This window comes from Fusarium sambucinum, chromosome I (assembly GCF_050947815.1).
Source record: "Fusarium sambucinum isolate potato_lamoka chromosome I, whole genome shotgun sequence".
Taxonomy (NCBI): domain Eukaryota; kingdom Fungi; phylum Ascomycota; class Sordariomycetes; order Hypocreales; family Nectriaceae; genus Fusarium; species Fusarium sambucinum.
In genome coordinates, this window is record NC_139294.1 from 2716398 (window position 1) to 2732803 (window position 16406).

The 16406-nt window shown below is 47.9% G+C and overlaps 7 protein-coding genes across 7 annotated transcripts; 3 read left to right on the forward strand and 4 right to left on the reverse strand.

The window, feature by feature from the left end:
- Positions 1 to 903: 903 nt before the first annotated feature.
- FSST1_003612 (uncharacterized protein) lies at positions 904 to 2005 on the forward strand (the record flags this gene model as incomplete). The annotated part of the gene is made up of 2 exons (XM_083229708.1): positions 904 to 1083; positions 1190 to 2005. The coding sequence occupies 2 exons, from the start codon at positions 904 to 906 to the stop codon at positions 2003 to 2005; spliced, it is 996 nt and encodes a 331-aa protein (XP_083087042.1).
- Positions 2006 to 2475: 470 nt separating this feature from the next.
- On the forward strand, positions 2476 to 3592 carry FSST1_003613 (class II aldolase/adducin N-terminal; the record flags this gene model as incomplete). The annotated part of the gene is made up of 3 exons (XM_083229709.1): positions 2476 to 2888; positions 2939 to 3455; positions 3509 to 3592. 3 exons carry the CDS (start codon positions 2476 to 2478, stop codon positions 3590 to 3592), a joined length of 1014 nt encoding a protein of 337 aa, XP_083087043.1.
- A 1336-nt stretch (positions 3593 to 4928) lies between these two features.
- On the reverse strand, positions 4929 to 5186 carry FSST1_003614 (uncharacterized protein; the record flags this gene model as incomplete). Its single annotated transcript, XM_083229710.1, has 1 exon — positions 4929 to 5186. The coding sequence occupies one exon, from the start codon at positions 5184 to 5186 to the stop codon at positions 4929 to 4931; it is 258 nt and encodes an 85-aa protein (XP_083087044.1).
- Positions 5187 to 5442: 256 nt separating this feature from the next.
- On the reverse strand, positions 5443 to 7477 carry FSST1_003615 (Alpha/Beta hydrolase protein; the record flags this gene model as incomplete). Its single annotated transcript, XM_083229711.1, has 3 exons — positions 5443 to 6541; positions 6588 to 7330; positions 7376 to 7477. The coding sequence occupies 3 exons, from the start codon at positions 7475 to 7477 to the stop codon at positions 5443 to 5445; spliced, it is 1944 nt and encodes a 647-aa protein (XP_083087045.1).
- A 1125-nt stretch (positions 7478 to 8602) lies between these two features.
- FSST1_003616 (uncharacterized protein) lies at positions 8603 to 9808 on the reverse strand (the record flags this gene model as incomplete). The annotated part of the gene is made up of 1 exon (XM_083229712.1): positions 8603 to 9808. The coding sequence occupies one exon, from the start codon at positions 9806 to 9808 to the stop codon at positions 8603 to 8605; it is 1206 nt and encodes a 401-aa protein (XP_083087046.1).
- Positions 9809 to 12161: 2353 nt separating this feature from the next.
- FSST1_003617 (kinase-like domain-containing protein) lies at positions 12162 to 14030 on the forward strand (the record flags this gene model as incomplete). Its single annotated transcript, XM_083229713.1, has 1 exon — positions 12162 to 14030. The coding sequence occupies one exon, from the start codon at positions 12162 to 12164 to the stop codon at positions 14028 to 14030; it is 1869 nt and encodes a 622-aa protein (XP_083087047.1).
- Positions 14031 to 14405: 375 nt separating this feature from the next.
- FSST1_003618 (copper acquisition factor BIM1-like domain-containing protein) lies at positions 14406 to 15128 on the reverse strand (the record flags this gene model as incomplete). Its single annotated transcript, XM_083229714.1, has 2 exons — positions 14406 to 14938; positions 14990 to 15128. The coding sequence occupies 2 exons, from the start codon at positions 15126 to 15128 to the stop codon at positions 14406 to 14408; spliced, it is 672 nt and encodes a 223-aa protein (XP_083087048.1).
- Positions 15129 to 16406: the final 1278 nt, after the last annotated feature.

The following is a 16406-nucleotide window of genomic DNA, read 5'->3' on the forward strand; positions in this document are numbered from 1 at the left end:
GCGGCACAGTTAATGTGACGGACTTTTGTTGATGTTTCGTCTCGTCTCAGGAATGCAGCTTTTGCCGTCTATCTCTTTGGGGGGACTGTTGGCCTTTTATCTCATCTAACGATTCAAGAGGGGCTGATTGAAAATGAGAAGAACAGAACGGAGGCCTCAAAGGAGTCAAGGGTTATTATTAAACATGTGATATGAATCTATATTGTGGTAATGAAAATTGGAAATGGAGTCCTTTGAAGATCCGGCCAGGGTCTCGACCATACTCCCGGTACATGGCAGCATGGTGCTCGCTTCGGGGTTTAATAGGATCCGGAATCTAGAATAAATAGCCTCCCGTCTATTTCGCGAGATTGTCTTGTCTCTATTATTAGTCGATTTTACGAGAGCTGAAATTGAAGTGTCATAATTATATACTCGAATGATATTTATTTGCTAATATTGGGATAGCTGCTATTAGCGATCAATAGCCTGACTAGGTAGCATACAGATTCAGGGTCTCACGTGCAGCTGACACCACTGAAGCACCCCCTGAAATAAAATGTCAAATGCCCGATGCCTTCCGCCCGGGCCATAAGAGGAAACTGGGTTTACCACTAGGCCCAGTTCGGTCTCTCCTCTCTCTCTTACCTGCCTAGTAATATCGTCAAAGAGTGAGCGAGGCTGATTCCCATCTCATCCAATACATACCTTACCTAGACATTACATGACACAAGGAGAATAGGGGCACGAATCAGCTTCAAATTCTCGTTGGTGTCTTTGTTTTTTTCTTAAACATTCACTCAGCTCATCAATTTTTATATCAACAACACGATTTAAGTATTCGAATTCACATCAACTCTGATAACGTCATTGTTGTTGTCAGCATCAGAATCTGTCTGCCTTGGAGCTGCTGAGCCATCAGCCATGATGCTTAAATACATCACAAAGCCTACGAGAAAGGGCGTTGCTGATGCTCTACTCATTCTGGCTGTAATTGGAAGCGTCATATCAGTCATACTCGTCTTTATTGTCTTTATCGCGGGCACCACAATCATCCGTGGCGATCCTGACCATCTTCTCTGGAAGCCACTGGCTCTAGTATCAGTATGTTATACCAAACCTCACTTTTTTCTCTCATGTATCTCATAGTTCAACTATCTGAGCCTCAACATGTACTACCGGCTCTTCCAATAACTAACAAACCACTCAGTTTGACGGCGTTATTTCCAACAATGACACCTCGCGCTTTTTGGTGCGCTTAAACTGGTATGCCAGTTCTTTTGGATGGGAACATCCCACAGCCCCTAGAGGTCTTCCCAAAGCTGGAATTACTTCTTCTGGCCTACGGTATCAATCTACCATCATCAATGATCTTCATCAGATTGCCTCAGAACTCCGGCTTCCTGAAGATACCTGGAATTGCCCCAAGCCCGGCCCATATGAAGACCCGTGCGGCAATATCTTCTTTGAGGCTTGGCGAAGCTTCTTGGCTAGCGGGGGACTCCCCATCCCTAGCTGGAACGTCTGGATCAACATAGTTGCAGCACTTTTACTAGGCACCATGGACATCTTCCGTGAGTGGATTATTCCCAATAGACCTCACTGGATGAAATGCCGGTGCATCATTGGCAAGCGATGGTGCCCTCTTCCCAAGGGCAGCAAGGAAGAGATAGAGCAGTTTGACGATTACGTCTGGGACAAGGTGCGTCTTGCTTACTGGGCTCTTTCGGCCGGTTTCTTCGGCGTCGCTGCCGGACACACATGCCTCAACTCAGTCTTCTTTGTTCGATACTTGAGCTATTTTGAGGAGCGATTACCAGATGGCATCAGTATGCATGGCAGGAGACGACTAGCTTCCGAGATCTTGCTTTGGGTGGCTTTTGGTATCAAAACTTTTGGTGCACTCTGCATGGTAATTAGATGGAAGCTGAGCAGACGGCCAAATGGCTGGATGGATGGACAGAACCTTGGTCGCATCGATCGCGTCAAGCCGAATGGCACAGATGGAGCAAAGTACACTGATTAGGTGCATAGATATAGAACGACAAAAGTTTATAATTGATGATTGTAACATAAGGGAATATGTATGGATTTTACATTTGGCCTTGTATCTGGTCTCATAACTGAAGATGCCATCTATTATCACGAACCATTGTAGGCCACGAATTGAACTATGAGAAGCCAATCTGCCCATGAGGCTTTATGAAGAAACAATCCTGTTGCAAGTATATATAGTTAGACTATAAATGCGCCAAAACTGGTCTAACCTTATCTCCCCGCGGGGAAGCGTCTTGGTAGTTTGCCGATCTCAACGACCGGGCCGGTGCAGGTAGTGTTTGGGGGCATTGTGTCGGTCTCCGTCCCGGCCTCTGTGCACCAGTTCATATATGAAGGAAGCGTTGTTTCAACATGCAATTACATGCACCCAAGGTTTCCTTACATATAATTCAGGCTTGTAACTTAAATAAATCCCGTCAAGTTTAAAGTGACCTAACGATGCTCTCATCAACACGTTTCCGAGCCGGCGCCCTTCCGCGACTCATCTCAAAGCAGCCATCTCACTCAATTAGCACTTCTACCGCCAAATCTCGCCTTATTACCCCATCAACGCAACTTACCACTAAGTCTCTCCCAAGCTTCAGCTCTTCTGCGCCTCGTCCGGCGTCTTTTGCTACCAGCGCAGAAGCACCTGCGGAGCCGATAAATACGAGCTTTGCTGCGGTTGCAACAGGCGGAATTCCGTATCCCGGTATTCCCAAGATCGAGGACCCGTATAAGAAGCGTCAATGGCAGCTTGAGCATATGGCGGGCGCCTTTCGTGTGTTTGCACGTATGGGATTCACTGAAGGAGCCGCGGGACATATCAGCGTGAGAGATCCTGTTGATCGTAATACATTTTGGATTAACCCGTTAGTACAACTTATTCTCCATGTATCTATCGCTTTGTTAACTTTTGTAGAATGGGAGTTCACTTTGGTATGCTCAAAGCAAGTGACATGGTTCACATCAACGAAGATGGTCAAGTCATCGGCGGTAATCGTGTAGCCGTTAACGCAGCCGGTTTCACAATCCACTCAGCTATTCACAAAGCCAGGCCCGATATTGACGCTGCGTGCCACGCGCACTCTAAGTACGGCAAGGCATGGTCAACCTTCGGCAGGCCTCTAGACATGATCAGCCAAGACGCATGTATCTTTTACAAAGACCACAGCGTATACTCCGACTTTGGAGGCGTTGTCTTTGAAGATGATGAGGGTGCTCGCATAGCTCAAGCCTTGGGTCCCAAGAACCGATCAGTCATTCTTCAAAACCATGGCTTGTTGACAGCTGGAGGAACAGTTGACGAAGCGGCGTATTTGTTCTCTCTCATGGAGAGGACGTGTGAGGTTCAACTCTTGGTTGAGAGTGCTAAGTTGCCTAGGAACACTATTGGTGATGAGGCAGCTGAGTATACTTATCGATATAATGCTGACCCGGTAAGTTACTATACCTGTGAACTATTGAATGTTTCCGCTGATTTGGTGAACAGGAAGCATTGTATACCGAGTTTCAACCTGACTTCGAATATGAAGTTTGGAAGTCTAATGGGGAGCTTCGGGCTGGAGTCAATTGAAACAGAAGGACAGCGCAATGGCTTCATACTCGTACGCAAATATAGACAATTATATCTTCCATATTCACAGTCAGGCCAACGTGTGTCTATTCCCGCTATGATATTCATCTGTCGATATCAAAATGAACTCCGGTGTCCCCATCTCTCTCAACTTGGAAAGTATTATGTCTCCTATAGGAATAATGGCAGTAAAAACCTCTCCTGCAGCTTCACTGCCGGAATTTAAAGCCATCTCTAGATGTAGTTTTTGGCATACAACCTATTCCAGGCACTGCAAAATGAACTCTCACTTTCGCCTTCCGGCCATCTACACCTACGGATTTTACAAGTCCTGTAGCAGAGGAAACCGATCGTATCCAGACTTTGTTCTTCGGCTCGATTCTCAGTACAGGGTCTGGAATCGCTGTATACATGGAGAACACATCTCTCAAATATGCCAATATCGTATCTCTTCATTCAATGAGGTCCTTATTCCACAACTCGCGGCCTGAGTCGCCTGCAACGATACATGTGGGAGCATGCACTCCACATTCATCATTCGAAGTATCGTAGGTTTCACAGATCGGACCTTTCGTGCGCTGAGAATATCCACTGAGCCCCTTTATCCTCCACCAGGGCTCGTTGTAGATCAACACGGTTTGGATATAGAATCCTGACGCTTCATACTCCTGCGCCGGATGCTTGGAGTCGTCACCTGCGGGTCCAAAGTCGAGATGCGTATAGGGACATTTTGAGGCAGATGATATGACTTTGAGGAATTCAAAAGTATGTCCGGTAGTCGTAGTCAGGACACACTTGGGGCCGGACCATTGATCGATGTGAACAACTCTCTGTGAGACCAAAATTGAACCATGTCCCAGGCGCTACGCCATGGCCTCTCTCAGACTTTGTGGTTTTCTAATTCTCATATGAGTGGTTCAACCGTTCAGTTGACTTATCGCATTTAGAAAACCTCCAACTGTTTTGCATGCAAGCAAAAAGTCGAAAGCTGGAACGTCAGTAGCTGCGAGCCCAAAGAGCGTAGTGGTCCACGCATCTGCTAATTGCTAAACAGCAGGAGTAGAGGCATGGGCTGTAATAAAATCTTGAAAAGTCATCAAGATACCCCCAGCCGATTCCGACATGATTTGAGTAAGTCTAGAGCGATCGATTCTCTGTGTGAGCATTTCCATGGCCTCAAGAATGCGTATATAAGAGCTACAGCCGGCTTCATCGATCTCAAGAACTAAATCAGCTTTATGATCAACATAGTTTAAAGTTTAACTCACAAAAGTAGATACCATCATGATCATAGAACCCAAGGTCGCACATTATACTATTGGCTCGCGTTCCTCAGTCATCTCAAGCCCAAGATGGCGCCCCAGCTTCCATGTCCGCGGGTGTTGACCCAGGCCTCTGGGTACTGTGCAGCTCGAGCTCTATCTTGAAGTTTACTTCCGATTCTGTCTCGAGCTTCAAGCACAACACATGAGACGCCTTCTCGTTGGAGATCGTAGGCGGCTTGAAGACCGCTAATGCTAGCACCGACGACGATGACTTGCGCTGGGCGTTTGGATTGGAGGATGACCCCATTGTAAGTATTAATTCTTTCCATTTTGTTCAGAGTAATTTTGTAGAACTTATAATATTGTTCCTCACTAAACGTCCAGAGCTTGACTCTTTAGTCCCTACTATGGTAGCTTGATAAATCATTAACAACCTTGGGGAGAACAAAATAAGATTCAGAGCAGGCTCCAACAGACTAGAGACTATGTCCATTAGACCACTAGTTCTGATCATGGACGACGTTGCTGTTCCACAGACCCCAAATCCGATCCGTATTCTCATCAAACCATCCAAGCTTCTCATCCTTATAGCAATGTCTTTCTCCACCACTTCTCTTCCTCCTCCAGCCAAAGCCTCACATTCCTCGGCTGACTAAAACCATGGCCTTCAGAATCCACAACTATAAGTTCAACTTCACCGCCTGCCTTCTCGATAGCAATGGACATCTCCAGTGCCTGGTCCAGCGGCGTGATCTTGTCCGCACCACCGTGCAGAAGCAGCAGTGGAGCCGTGATCTTGTGGGCTTCAAACAATGGACTTCTCTCATGGCATATCTTGTCCTTTTCGCTCTTGTCTGCACCTGATGCTAAAACCAAATGGTCCGTATAGTCGGATTCCAACTTGTGCGTCGAGTCATCCAGACGCTTGATATCACTTACGCCGGAGAGACAAACCCCGCCAGCAAATGTCTTTGCATGACGAGTTAGGCTTCGTAGGGTGTTGTACCCTCCTGCACTGACACCGGTTATCCCAACTCCCCCTGCCTTCACCTGTCCAGTTTCTGTCAGATGATTTGCGAACTCGGCAGCATCGTCTGAATCCACTAGTCCCCAATTTCCCCAAAGAGCGTTGCGGTATGCCTTTCCATGAGCGCAGGAGCCGTTATAATTGAAAGCCAGAACGGCATAACCTCTCGAGGTAAAGTATTGGACTCGTGGTTTGAGGCCTGGGCCAAGGTATGATGTCGGGCCGCCATGACTAATCATAATGAGAGGGGGAAGATGGCCTTCTGGTGCCTGGCAGTCTGGGTTGTGTGGCAGCCAGAGAAAGCCATGCAGTTCCCGTTCGGGCTGTCCCTTTGATCGAATAGATTTCAATACGGGCTTAGAACAGAACGACTCAGGGAATCTGTCGTCTGTAGAACTTCGCAGTTCCTTGATTTGGCTTGTACCTTCAATGTCAATTCGATATAATGTTTTGCCAGTAGTCTCGCCGGCTCCAATGACAAGAACTGAAGTATCGCTCAGGCGAGCTACTGCGTCTAAATTGACTTCAGACAAGTGTCCAGTGTCGGCAATGTCCTTCCAAGAATTGGACTCCAGGTCGATGTGAATTATTCTGGTTTGCCCAAGAATGACCGGAGCGGCAACGAGGTATCGTCCAGACAAAGGTGCATAGGTGTGACTGAAGTCATTAGCTGCATTCTTATTGTAGAGGTAAACTCCCTCACCATCCTTGGAACCACCGTAGTGCGCCAAACTCGGCATTATCCAGACCCTTCACATCCACTTCATGTTGTTCATCGCTACCTGGGAGGATACGGAACAAACGACGGTAGTTACCAATTTCTTTGCCAAAGAACAGGGAACCATCTGGACCCCATCTAGGCTCTGCGACTCCTTCGCGATCCTTGCCTGCGATGAGACGAATGTCAGATATAGAACCGTGGTCATGCCATGTTGCAGTATAAAGTCTTGCAGCGTCAAAAGGCAGCTCAGGGTGGTTCCACTCCAGCCACGCAAGTTTTGATCCATCGGGACTGAAAGAAGGCTCGTAGTAGAAATCAGCAGTGTCGAGTATCCTCTTCACCTTGTCTGTTGTTCGGGTGTTGATCGCCACGATATAATTGCGAACGCCATCTGGGGTATCATGCTCATGATCTTCTTGGTTGGCGACTACCCAGTCACATTTCGGGTTGGCCTCAAAGTTGGAGTATCTCAGATTTGGGCCTCCGGTCAGCTTAAACCCTTCCGTGCTGTCAGGGTCGACAATGTGAACAGTGTTGTCTTTGTTGGAAAAGATGATGCGATCATCCGGTAGAATGGCATAGGGTGAACCGCCATACTCATAAACGGAGTTCTTGGCGTTGTACTCTGCCGGAAGGACATCTCTTCTTCCATCCTTGAGGATCTCGACAATCTTTGTGCTCCCGTCTTCGCGGCTTTCAGTGTAGAAGGCCCTTCCCGATTCCAGCTTCGCCTATTAGTGACTTCCCCGGCCAAGAACGAGAGTGCATACGTTAACTCGTGGTGCAGCGAGTGATCTTGTCTTGGATACTATAGAATCCACTGAGATGGGCGACTCCCAGTCCCCATAGGGAGCTATCTTCTTGGACACCATGACTGGAGTTGAAGTTGTTGTTGAGACGAGGTTCAGTCATAAGTGCGGGGGCTGGAGCACAAGGATGTTATTGGCATGAACTGCCGCATTCAATAAATATTTGCTGTCGACCCGATCGGGTGCTTACTTTCATCACTATCCGTATCTCATACTCTAATACGCGAGAAATGAAAATATGCAACGACTTTAGTCAGTAGTTTATATTCTGAGAAGATACTGGAAGATAAACGTGAGGGTTATGTTAATGTTTCTTCTTGCTCTCAGTGAGATGCTCCACTCCCATCCAGAACAAGCATTGTTATCCCCAAACAGTCACTGAACAAATATTCTTTTGCTACGGCTCCGAGGAGAACTCAGTGTAATCTTATGGGAATACTCTTAGGTGACATAAACCGCTCAGATCATGTCACTCGCGATGAACCAACAGTCGAACAAAGGATGAGCAACGCCAACGTATCAATATTTCATGTGTTCTAATAATTTATTACATATTGAAGGCCAAGACATACACTGTAAAAATACAATGTTGGCATTCAAACTTGGACTCGTTATCATTTAATTAGGGCGTCTTTGTCCTTCTAAAATCTATATCGTACAATACAAGCCATGCATACACAAACTTACCGTGTCGTCGCAGCAAACTTCGCGTGGCGTCCCTGACAGCCGTCGACACCAGGAACGGCATGCAAGGTACGCTTCGATCCCGTCGATAATCGTCAAGAAATTCATCCAAAGTAGGTCCTGGCCTACGTCATTAATCCACGTGGTGTACTGCGCAGTACTGTATTGCTTGCAAGGGAGTCGTGGTATGTACCTCGTGATGTTGCGCCGTCGCATGTCAACACCAAAGCCACATGACCCACGTGCCGTGATACATGCAACGGTCACGTCAAATGCTGCAGGTACATCAGGCGCGGCATAGTGCTCAGTAAATGTGCTAAAAACAGGGCATTCTCACCTAAAAATGACCACCAGAGCCTCTTTGTCACGGTCATATATATAGCAGAGTGACCATGTTGAGAGTGGAAGTAGTAAGAAATGATTACAAAAACAGTTAAAAGTCATAAGATACAGGTATCTATCGCTTGCTTCAAGTATATACAAAGCACCCGGCCTCCCCAATCGCTAATCCAGCCTTCTCCTAATTACCGGCCGTTTCCTTTGGCTATCGTGCATAGGTTTTTGAATCTTACTCAGTGATTCTTCGGGGCTCCGGCGTATGTCCTTTTGGACTGCGCTTTCTCGGCGGTAGGTGTGGCTTTTTGGCGAAGGGGAAGTTGAACGACGAGGAGACGGGATTCTCCAGGCCGCGACGGACTTGTACTCAATATAGCAGGACGCGATAGTCTCCTGTCGAGGAGTTGTTGTGTCATCGGACTCCGGGGTATCGTTACAGAAATCGAAAGCGTCGCTAGCATCTTCAGGAAATTGAGCAGTAGGAAATTCATCCTCATCTTCTAGATCTTCGTCATACTCTTGGGACTGCTCCCCTTCATCCATGGTGTCCAGTGACGACTGGCTCTCTGCACAATCCGAATCCGAAATGACGGCCTCGTCATTGTCATCGGACTGTGAGGTCTCATCGTCGTCGTGAACGAGTAATCGAGGCAAGTCAGGAAGAAAAGGCCCTGACACGGACCCAGAAAACGACATGGAGCGAGAAGGGGGGTTAGAGGAGTATCGGTGCGACTCCATAGGAGACGAAGCCGAAGACTCATCTGAGTGCGCAACCTCGGAGTGGGGCGGCGAAGGAGGCGCCTGCACGATAGAAGATGACCGCATGTCTGTGTGGATGGACAGGGGGGACTTCTTCTTCATGACAGGCTCATCGTCGTAGAAACTCGAAACACCGTCGACGCTGCTGGCCGTAGTGCTCTCAGTCTTGACGCTGTTAGCCTCAGAATAGGAGGAGGAAGCAATAGAAATGGTGTCGTGATCGCGTTCGCGATCATGACGATCGATATAGTTGGCAGGAAGGTAGCTTGCAAAATAACGGACAATCGAGTCAAAGGATTTGGTGCGGAAAAGTTGAAGAGCATGCTGCCAATGCTCCGAGTCCATCAACTTTGGGTTGGCGATGATCTCAACGGCGAGAGATTCCAGGGAATCGTGTAACTCGTAGAGCCGCTGTTGCTTTCGCTCAGCCATCAAGCGGTGGAACTCGTCGACGGTATCGGCATCGTGGGAAATTTCGTAAACGTCATGATGAAAGGCTTCGGGGTCTTGGAGATTGAAGGTAAAGGTGTTGTATTGTTGGTGGAGGTTAGTAAAGAGGTCATCCCTCTTCATGCCGAATTTCCAGGCAGGCCAGGCTACGTCTGGATCGTCCATGTCGAGGTCACGGTCGGAAGAAAAGAATGGATTATGGTTATGGTTATGGTGGTAGATCGAGGGTCGAGAAATAGTAGAGAGTGTCCAGTAAGAGTGCCCAGGGTGTAACGCGTAAAAAGCTCGTGGGAGCGTCAAAATCTATATCATAGCCATTGCGACAAAATCTTCAAAAAATGTTCAGCAGTCAAGAAGTGATGACACTGAAATGAAGCAAGTAAAAAGTGCTTGCAGGGCTCTTCTGTGGGTTTTTGGTGTTGTTTTTTTGGTTTTTGGGCGAAGATCGTGTGTATTTTGGAGTCGGGCGTGACGAGAAACAGAATCCAGCAAGTCCTGGGGGGGCAAGAGCCATACCCATATCTCAGGGTGCGCTTGGCCCCCAGCAACCTAAAGGCCACCCGTGCAGCCCAAGATGCCTGAGGCAGAAGATGATAAAGGCTACGATTGGTTGTCAGCCCCGAAGCCCTGGGAGCACGAGATGCTTCTGCATATCTAATAGCCAATTAAAATACTTTAAAGGCGCCGAGTGGGACGAGCTTATGCATCCTCTTCAACTAGCTGCATGATGGCGTCCACTAACATCAGAGCCCATCACACCCTTTGATGCCTTCGTTTGTGAAAATGCGACAGATTTGTTTGAGCTCTTCCGTCGTCGGCCTTCCAAGGGATTCCATCAAAAACGGTTGTCTATCACACGAAACTCAACACACCATCACCAACTCTCAGTTTAATTAATTTTGCACCATGGCAATAAATGAATTAAATTAATAGTAGCTACCACAAGCTCTGAATTCAACTTGAACGTACATTTTGACTCATTTTCTATACTGATAACTCCCTGCTGACCAACTACCTCCACTGCTTCGTCACGAGGACTACAAGAGGCGAAATTCCACAAAATCACCATTAGACTCAGCGCCGATGAGACAATGGCTGACCTTGTAAATAATGTCTCTGCTCTTCAGTACTGTGACAATCTCACGTTACTCTATGGCAATCGTTGCCCTGATTTATATAACCTGCTGCTTCCCTGATATCGATAGCAGTTCAGTCATGCTGAGGTCCTCTCTCTTCAGCTGCTTCAGTGTCGTCATAGTAGATCCCGCCTGAGCAGTGTAAGAGAAGCCACAGTTGAGAGGGCTACTGTGTTCTGGGGGTTTCTATCTTTCCACGTATCAAGTTCGCCTTTTGATTGACATCGTGCAGTCAAAAGGCTTGTAGAGCAGGGATGATCAATCCGGTTTGTTATCAAGATTGTCATAAGATGTCAGATGGAAGAATCTGAGAAGGTATCTGGTATGTACATCGCACCTATTCTTAGTGGAATTAACAGCTTCACAGCCACAATCGTGGCTATAACGTTCTGTGTCCTCTTCCCCTCGAATCTGCCTTGCTTGTCAATCTCATCCAGCCCTACCCGCTTGATGGAGCCTCCAAGTCCTAGGGGAGTCCACACTCCAAAAGCTCCCTCGCAGTGCCCAGTGAAGAGGTTCCCGAACCACAAGCTGCTCAATACCGTTCGCTTCTCTTCGCTTCGTACCGTTCGTCCCGCTCCCGCTTCTTGTTAAATCGGTCACTTTTTTCTCCATTCTTGGCTTATGGTACCAGCCAGATTCATCCTCAAGCGACAAGACAAGTATGACTCGACCCCGATTCAGTCCTGTTCCTCGTGGAGTCTGAGACGCTATCAGCAGGCCTGCCTTGAGCTTGTTCCCTGACCTGGACTGAAAACTGAAAGTCGTCCTTTCAACCCTCCTAGAGGAGGAAACTCCAGCGTGTCCTGTCCTTCTGATATGCCCCATTCATTCTATATACCTGCACCATATAAGCCCAAACTTGTCTTGCATGTCTTGGTTCCTGCATTTACATCTAATTACATACATACATACTTATCTGACATCTTTCTACCTACCTGCTTTTTCTTACCAAGCAAGGGCCTACATATAGTACCTTGTCTAGCCACAGCCCGCTTCCCCAGCTGCTCTCTCTGCTATTAAACCCTTCCATCACCCCCTCGTCAGGTTGCTAGAGTGCATCGCCTCACAAGTGCATTTTGTCCCATATCTGCCTGTCTCAGCCCCTCTTACTCATACTTTCAACGTCCTTCAATATTTTTTCAGCCTGGCGCAACATCGCATCAATACGCAACATTACGCCGTTTGATCGATTGTTAGCAACCACGCAACTCAATTAATTCTAAACGTTTTTGTTGAGCCTTCCATTCGTCCTGGTTGGTTCAGGTCAAAGGTACCTACTCAACTCAATTCACTTTTTCTAGCCTCACTCGCCAGGCTGCCATCGTCTTACATTCAGGTTGCTTACCAACGTCGAATGGCAAACAGACATAGCCAACCTTATGGCAGAACCAAGGCTCGGGCTCTCTGAGGCTATCTCAGAGGAGCGCACCGAGCCATTCTCACAATCCGAGATTGACGCCCGCTTTAGGGGCATTCGCGTTGAGGAGCCCGTCCCTACGACTACCTCTTCCGCTGTTTCATTAGACGAGCTTCACGTTGAGGATCACCACCACAAACAAGGCATCCGCATCCTCTTCCGTCCTTTGGCCAGCTTCCCTAACTCGCGCGCAGTGAGTCCTGGCAGTGAAAGTTGCCAGTGGCTCGCTCTCCGCGCCGAGGTTGCTTCTCCAGAGCAGCCTGAGCACAAAGTTCTGGCTGTGACTCAGACCTCAAAGGATATAAAATTCTCCGTCCGTATACCCGGTGAGACTCAGGATGCTTCTCCGAGACCTCCTCTCTGGTGTGAGCTATACTATGATCCCGCCAGTGACAAGGTCATTTTTTTGAATAAGTCAGACGTACCGATTTCTCTATCAAGCGTTGTCCAGACGCCGCTGTCAAGTCCCGTCAGTGCTGCTCACATCATCAATCCTGGATCTGCCAAGGCTCTGAAACCCGGAACCTGGCGCATCACTGTTCGAGACATCGATGTTATTGATTTCCGAGTACTCGAGAAGCGACCAGTGACGATTTTTCAACCAAGGCAACCTACAATCCCCGAGGACGTTCCACCAACCTCGAGCACCCCCACCATTAACTCGAGTGGGAAGCGAGCTCTGAATCCGGAGTATGACGAGAAGAGGGTGAAACGTCGTATCTCAGAACCAGACACACCCGGTGACGACGGTGTTATTATGTTTCTGAGACCTTCTGCTGATCCCCTGGTTTTCTCTCTACCAAACGGTCGTGAAAGCAAAGAGCTGTCCACTGTGAACGGACATGCTTTACTAGACGCCGAGAAGGGCGACACTGTTGCGATTCCAAGTGTCTGTGAGCTCGATGAGTATCAGCTTACTAAAAGGGAGCCTATTGCGTCAACGTCGTTGTCTGCGGTGTACACAGCCACACACTCCCATGTACCAGACAACATCGTCACAGTCAAGGTGTTGAAAACGCGCGTTGCCAACTCCAATGACAAGTCACTGCTCCACGAGCGGAACGTGATCCGCCAGGCCGATATGTGGCTTCGTGAGTGCAGGAGTCAGGAAGACCTGCAGCACAAGTCCATCGTCCGCTACTACGGCGGTGATGCGCGTTTCTTGTCCCTTTACATGGAGCACATTGATGCCAAGGACCTCACTGCAGCGCCTCGTTGGAGAAACAAAGCCAATGACGAGTTCCTGGGTGATAGAAACGACGCTACCAGGATTTTGGGCGACATTGCCGGCGCCCTCAACTACATCCACGGCCGCAAGTTGGTGCACAACGACATAAAGCCCGCTAATATCCTCTATTCGCCAGAGCGAGGTGCTGTCCTCTGTGATTTTGGACTCTCGACGCTGGCCGCCAATTCACCGACGACTGGAGGAACACCGTACTACATCCCGCCGGAATTCATTGGGCGGAAGCAGCGCGGACCTGCGTCTGACACTTGGGCACTTGGTGTCACCATGCTCTATGTGCTGCGCAAAATCTCATTTCCCGACTCTCGTGCTCGTCGACAACATCCCCGACCTCTGTATTGGCTAATCGCTGGCGTGAACAGTCCAAACACGCCTCACAAGCAGCATGGAAATGGCCAGCCAGCCATTGTACAGATGCGAGATTGGCTCACCGAGATATTCGATGCTAGAGAGGGACTCAATCCCAAGGACCGGCTCGAGCGGATCGTAAAGGAGATGTTGTACCCCAACCCCAACCATCGCATCACCATGGCCAAGGTGTTGCAAGAGTTGGCCACTGATCAAGTTGCTGTTGCTGCGGGATGAGTCTCGCGCAGGAGCAACAGTTCGATATCTGTTTTGTGCCTGAATGGCGTTCGCATAAATAATTACGTTGTTCTTTTTTGGCTTCCGGGGCCGGAGTTTGGTTTTACATATGTTTCAGTGTTACATGTCGGAGATATATGAGTAGTAGGGTAAGTCTACATACACCCTGATATCTGGAAAGTCAAGCTAACCAACTCAGATTGGATATACCCAGTTGATGATTTTAGACGTTATATATGTTTTCTATTTTGGCACATGGTATAATTGGCTGGATGTGCTTGTTCAGCCTGTAATTTATATTTGAGGAGCGACTTAGTCGGTCATGACTATGAATTATGCTTCATCATATTTGTATCGAGCCCACGGGCATGCTATCTATAGACTGAATCCCATTGCAAACACGGCTGCAAACCCCACGACAGAGGTCAAAGCCATCGTGTTAACACCAACCATTCCTGCTCCGTTGCCATTGTCACCACCCTCCTCCCCTGAGGACGAGGAGTTGGAAGCGCTATCCTCAGTTCCATTACCATCCTGCTGCTTGATCATGACATAGTCGACATCGCCAGTCTTGTTGCTGGGTCCCTTTGCATTCTGCTTGAAGCGGATATCGGCACAGTTGTAGAGCGCACTGCCGCTTTCACCGACAGTCACCACCTGGATACTGGCGAAATCTCCGTCCGAGACCTTGACGCTTGAGGGAAGGGCAAGCTCTTCAATGAAAAGAGTACCAGCGTTGGTGGCGTTGAGGAACTCGGGTGTGAGGGAGATGTTGAAGTTGGTGGTGTTCTCGCCGAGACCGAGATTGACAAAGACGTAGGACCATTCGTGGTGAAGGTCGAGTGTAAGAGAACCACCCTCGAGGGGCCAGTCGGTTAGGTTCTTCTTGTTGTAGTCAACGCCAGCACCTGATGTTTGTTAGTAGAGGAAAGTACAAGTTCACATGCAGTTATACGTACAGGGATAAGTCCACTGGTTGTAGCGGTCCTCATTCTCTTCGGAGAGGGTATCAGCTCGCCATGTGGGGAAGACAAGCCCGAAGTGAGCAGAGACAGCTTGGACGGTAGCCAGGCCGAGGAGGGTCTTGGAGGCGATCATCTTGGAGGATTGAGTTGACGAGTGATGTGGGCGAGAGGATGAGGAACGGCGAATGGGAATGCCACGGGCGCACCAGTCGACTTTATAGACATGAGGAAGCCTGCATTTCTTCCCTACGTGCGTCCAGCAACGTCCAACCAAAGTTTAGCTCGTCCTCAATTGACTCTAGATCTAGAAGCTGCTCAGGACCGAGCTGTTATTGGCTTGGCGTGAGGCAGTTTCGCAGGGTTGTGAGTGATTCTGCAGGATACATTCCGGCCCCACCTCCGGACATTCGGGGGTTGGTGTGAATATCGACGGGGTGGGTGTCCGGTGCAGTACGGGTCTTGATCGGAGCCTATTGTATGGATCCATGGATACTACTATCAATCCACTCATTTGGCTTTTCAATGTTTGTTGTATGGGTCTTTATGTATCCTCATATTGGTGGCATAATACTTGAGATGGACATTCTGGGTAGAGTTATCCTGAAGTACCTTTCAATATTCTCACATAGCAACTATTACATTCGTCCTAAAAGGGTGAGCTTATGCGGGGATGGCTGAACAAGAGCGAGTTTGAGACGATATAAACTTGCTCAAATAAACGCAACGATCCCAGTTCGGAAGGCGGCCCAGAACGCCGTCTCACAAACAACGACAAGGGATCAGTCAGCTCACTTTTAATGCTCTTGAATTAAGTTTTTAACGTTTAGTGGCGCGAATAGCGGTATGCGGTAAAGAGCTCTGCTGGGTCAAGTTCAATATTCGGGTTGGTGTCGCGAGAAATGATGCAGGGTAAGCCAAGAAGCAAATTGACAGATCAATTGAGTGATCGTGAATTAGGAATGTTTCTGTCTGTTACATCAAACTCGTAATTTTATTTTATATCTTTGATACCATATCATACATGACTATATTTAAGTACATAAATTCTGTGTTATGCTCATATAACTGTTACAATCTGTTCTGAAATTCTAATAATTTGTTGCAAGGAATGAAGGCGTTAAGAACCGTTAAAACGCAGAAGCACAACACGGCACCACGCATCAAGTATAGGAGAACTAATAAAGTTTTGAGATGCACCAAACAATATACTTCACTTCCAAGGACATTTGATGCCTTAATAGTTAGTAATTTGATCTACACAAGTGAGATGCTACTTACCAGTGACGTCACGTGCGCGACAGCTCCTGCCTGATAAGATTTCTTGAATCCACTTTTTATCGATCAGATTGACGCTTCATCAATACCTTATTCTATTGTTTAGATCCCTTTTATTACAGCATCAACGATCGAT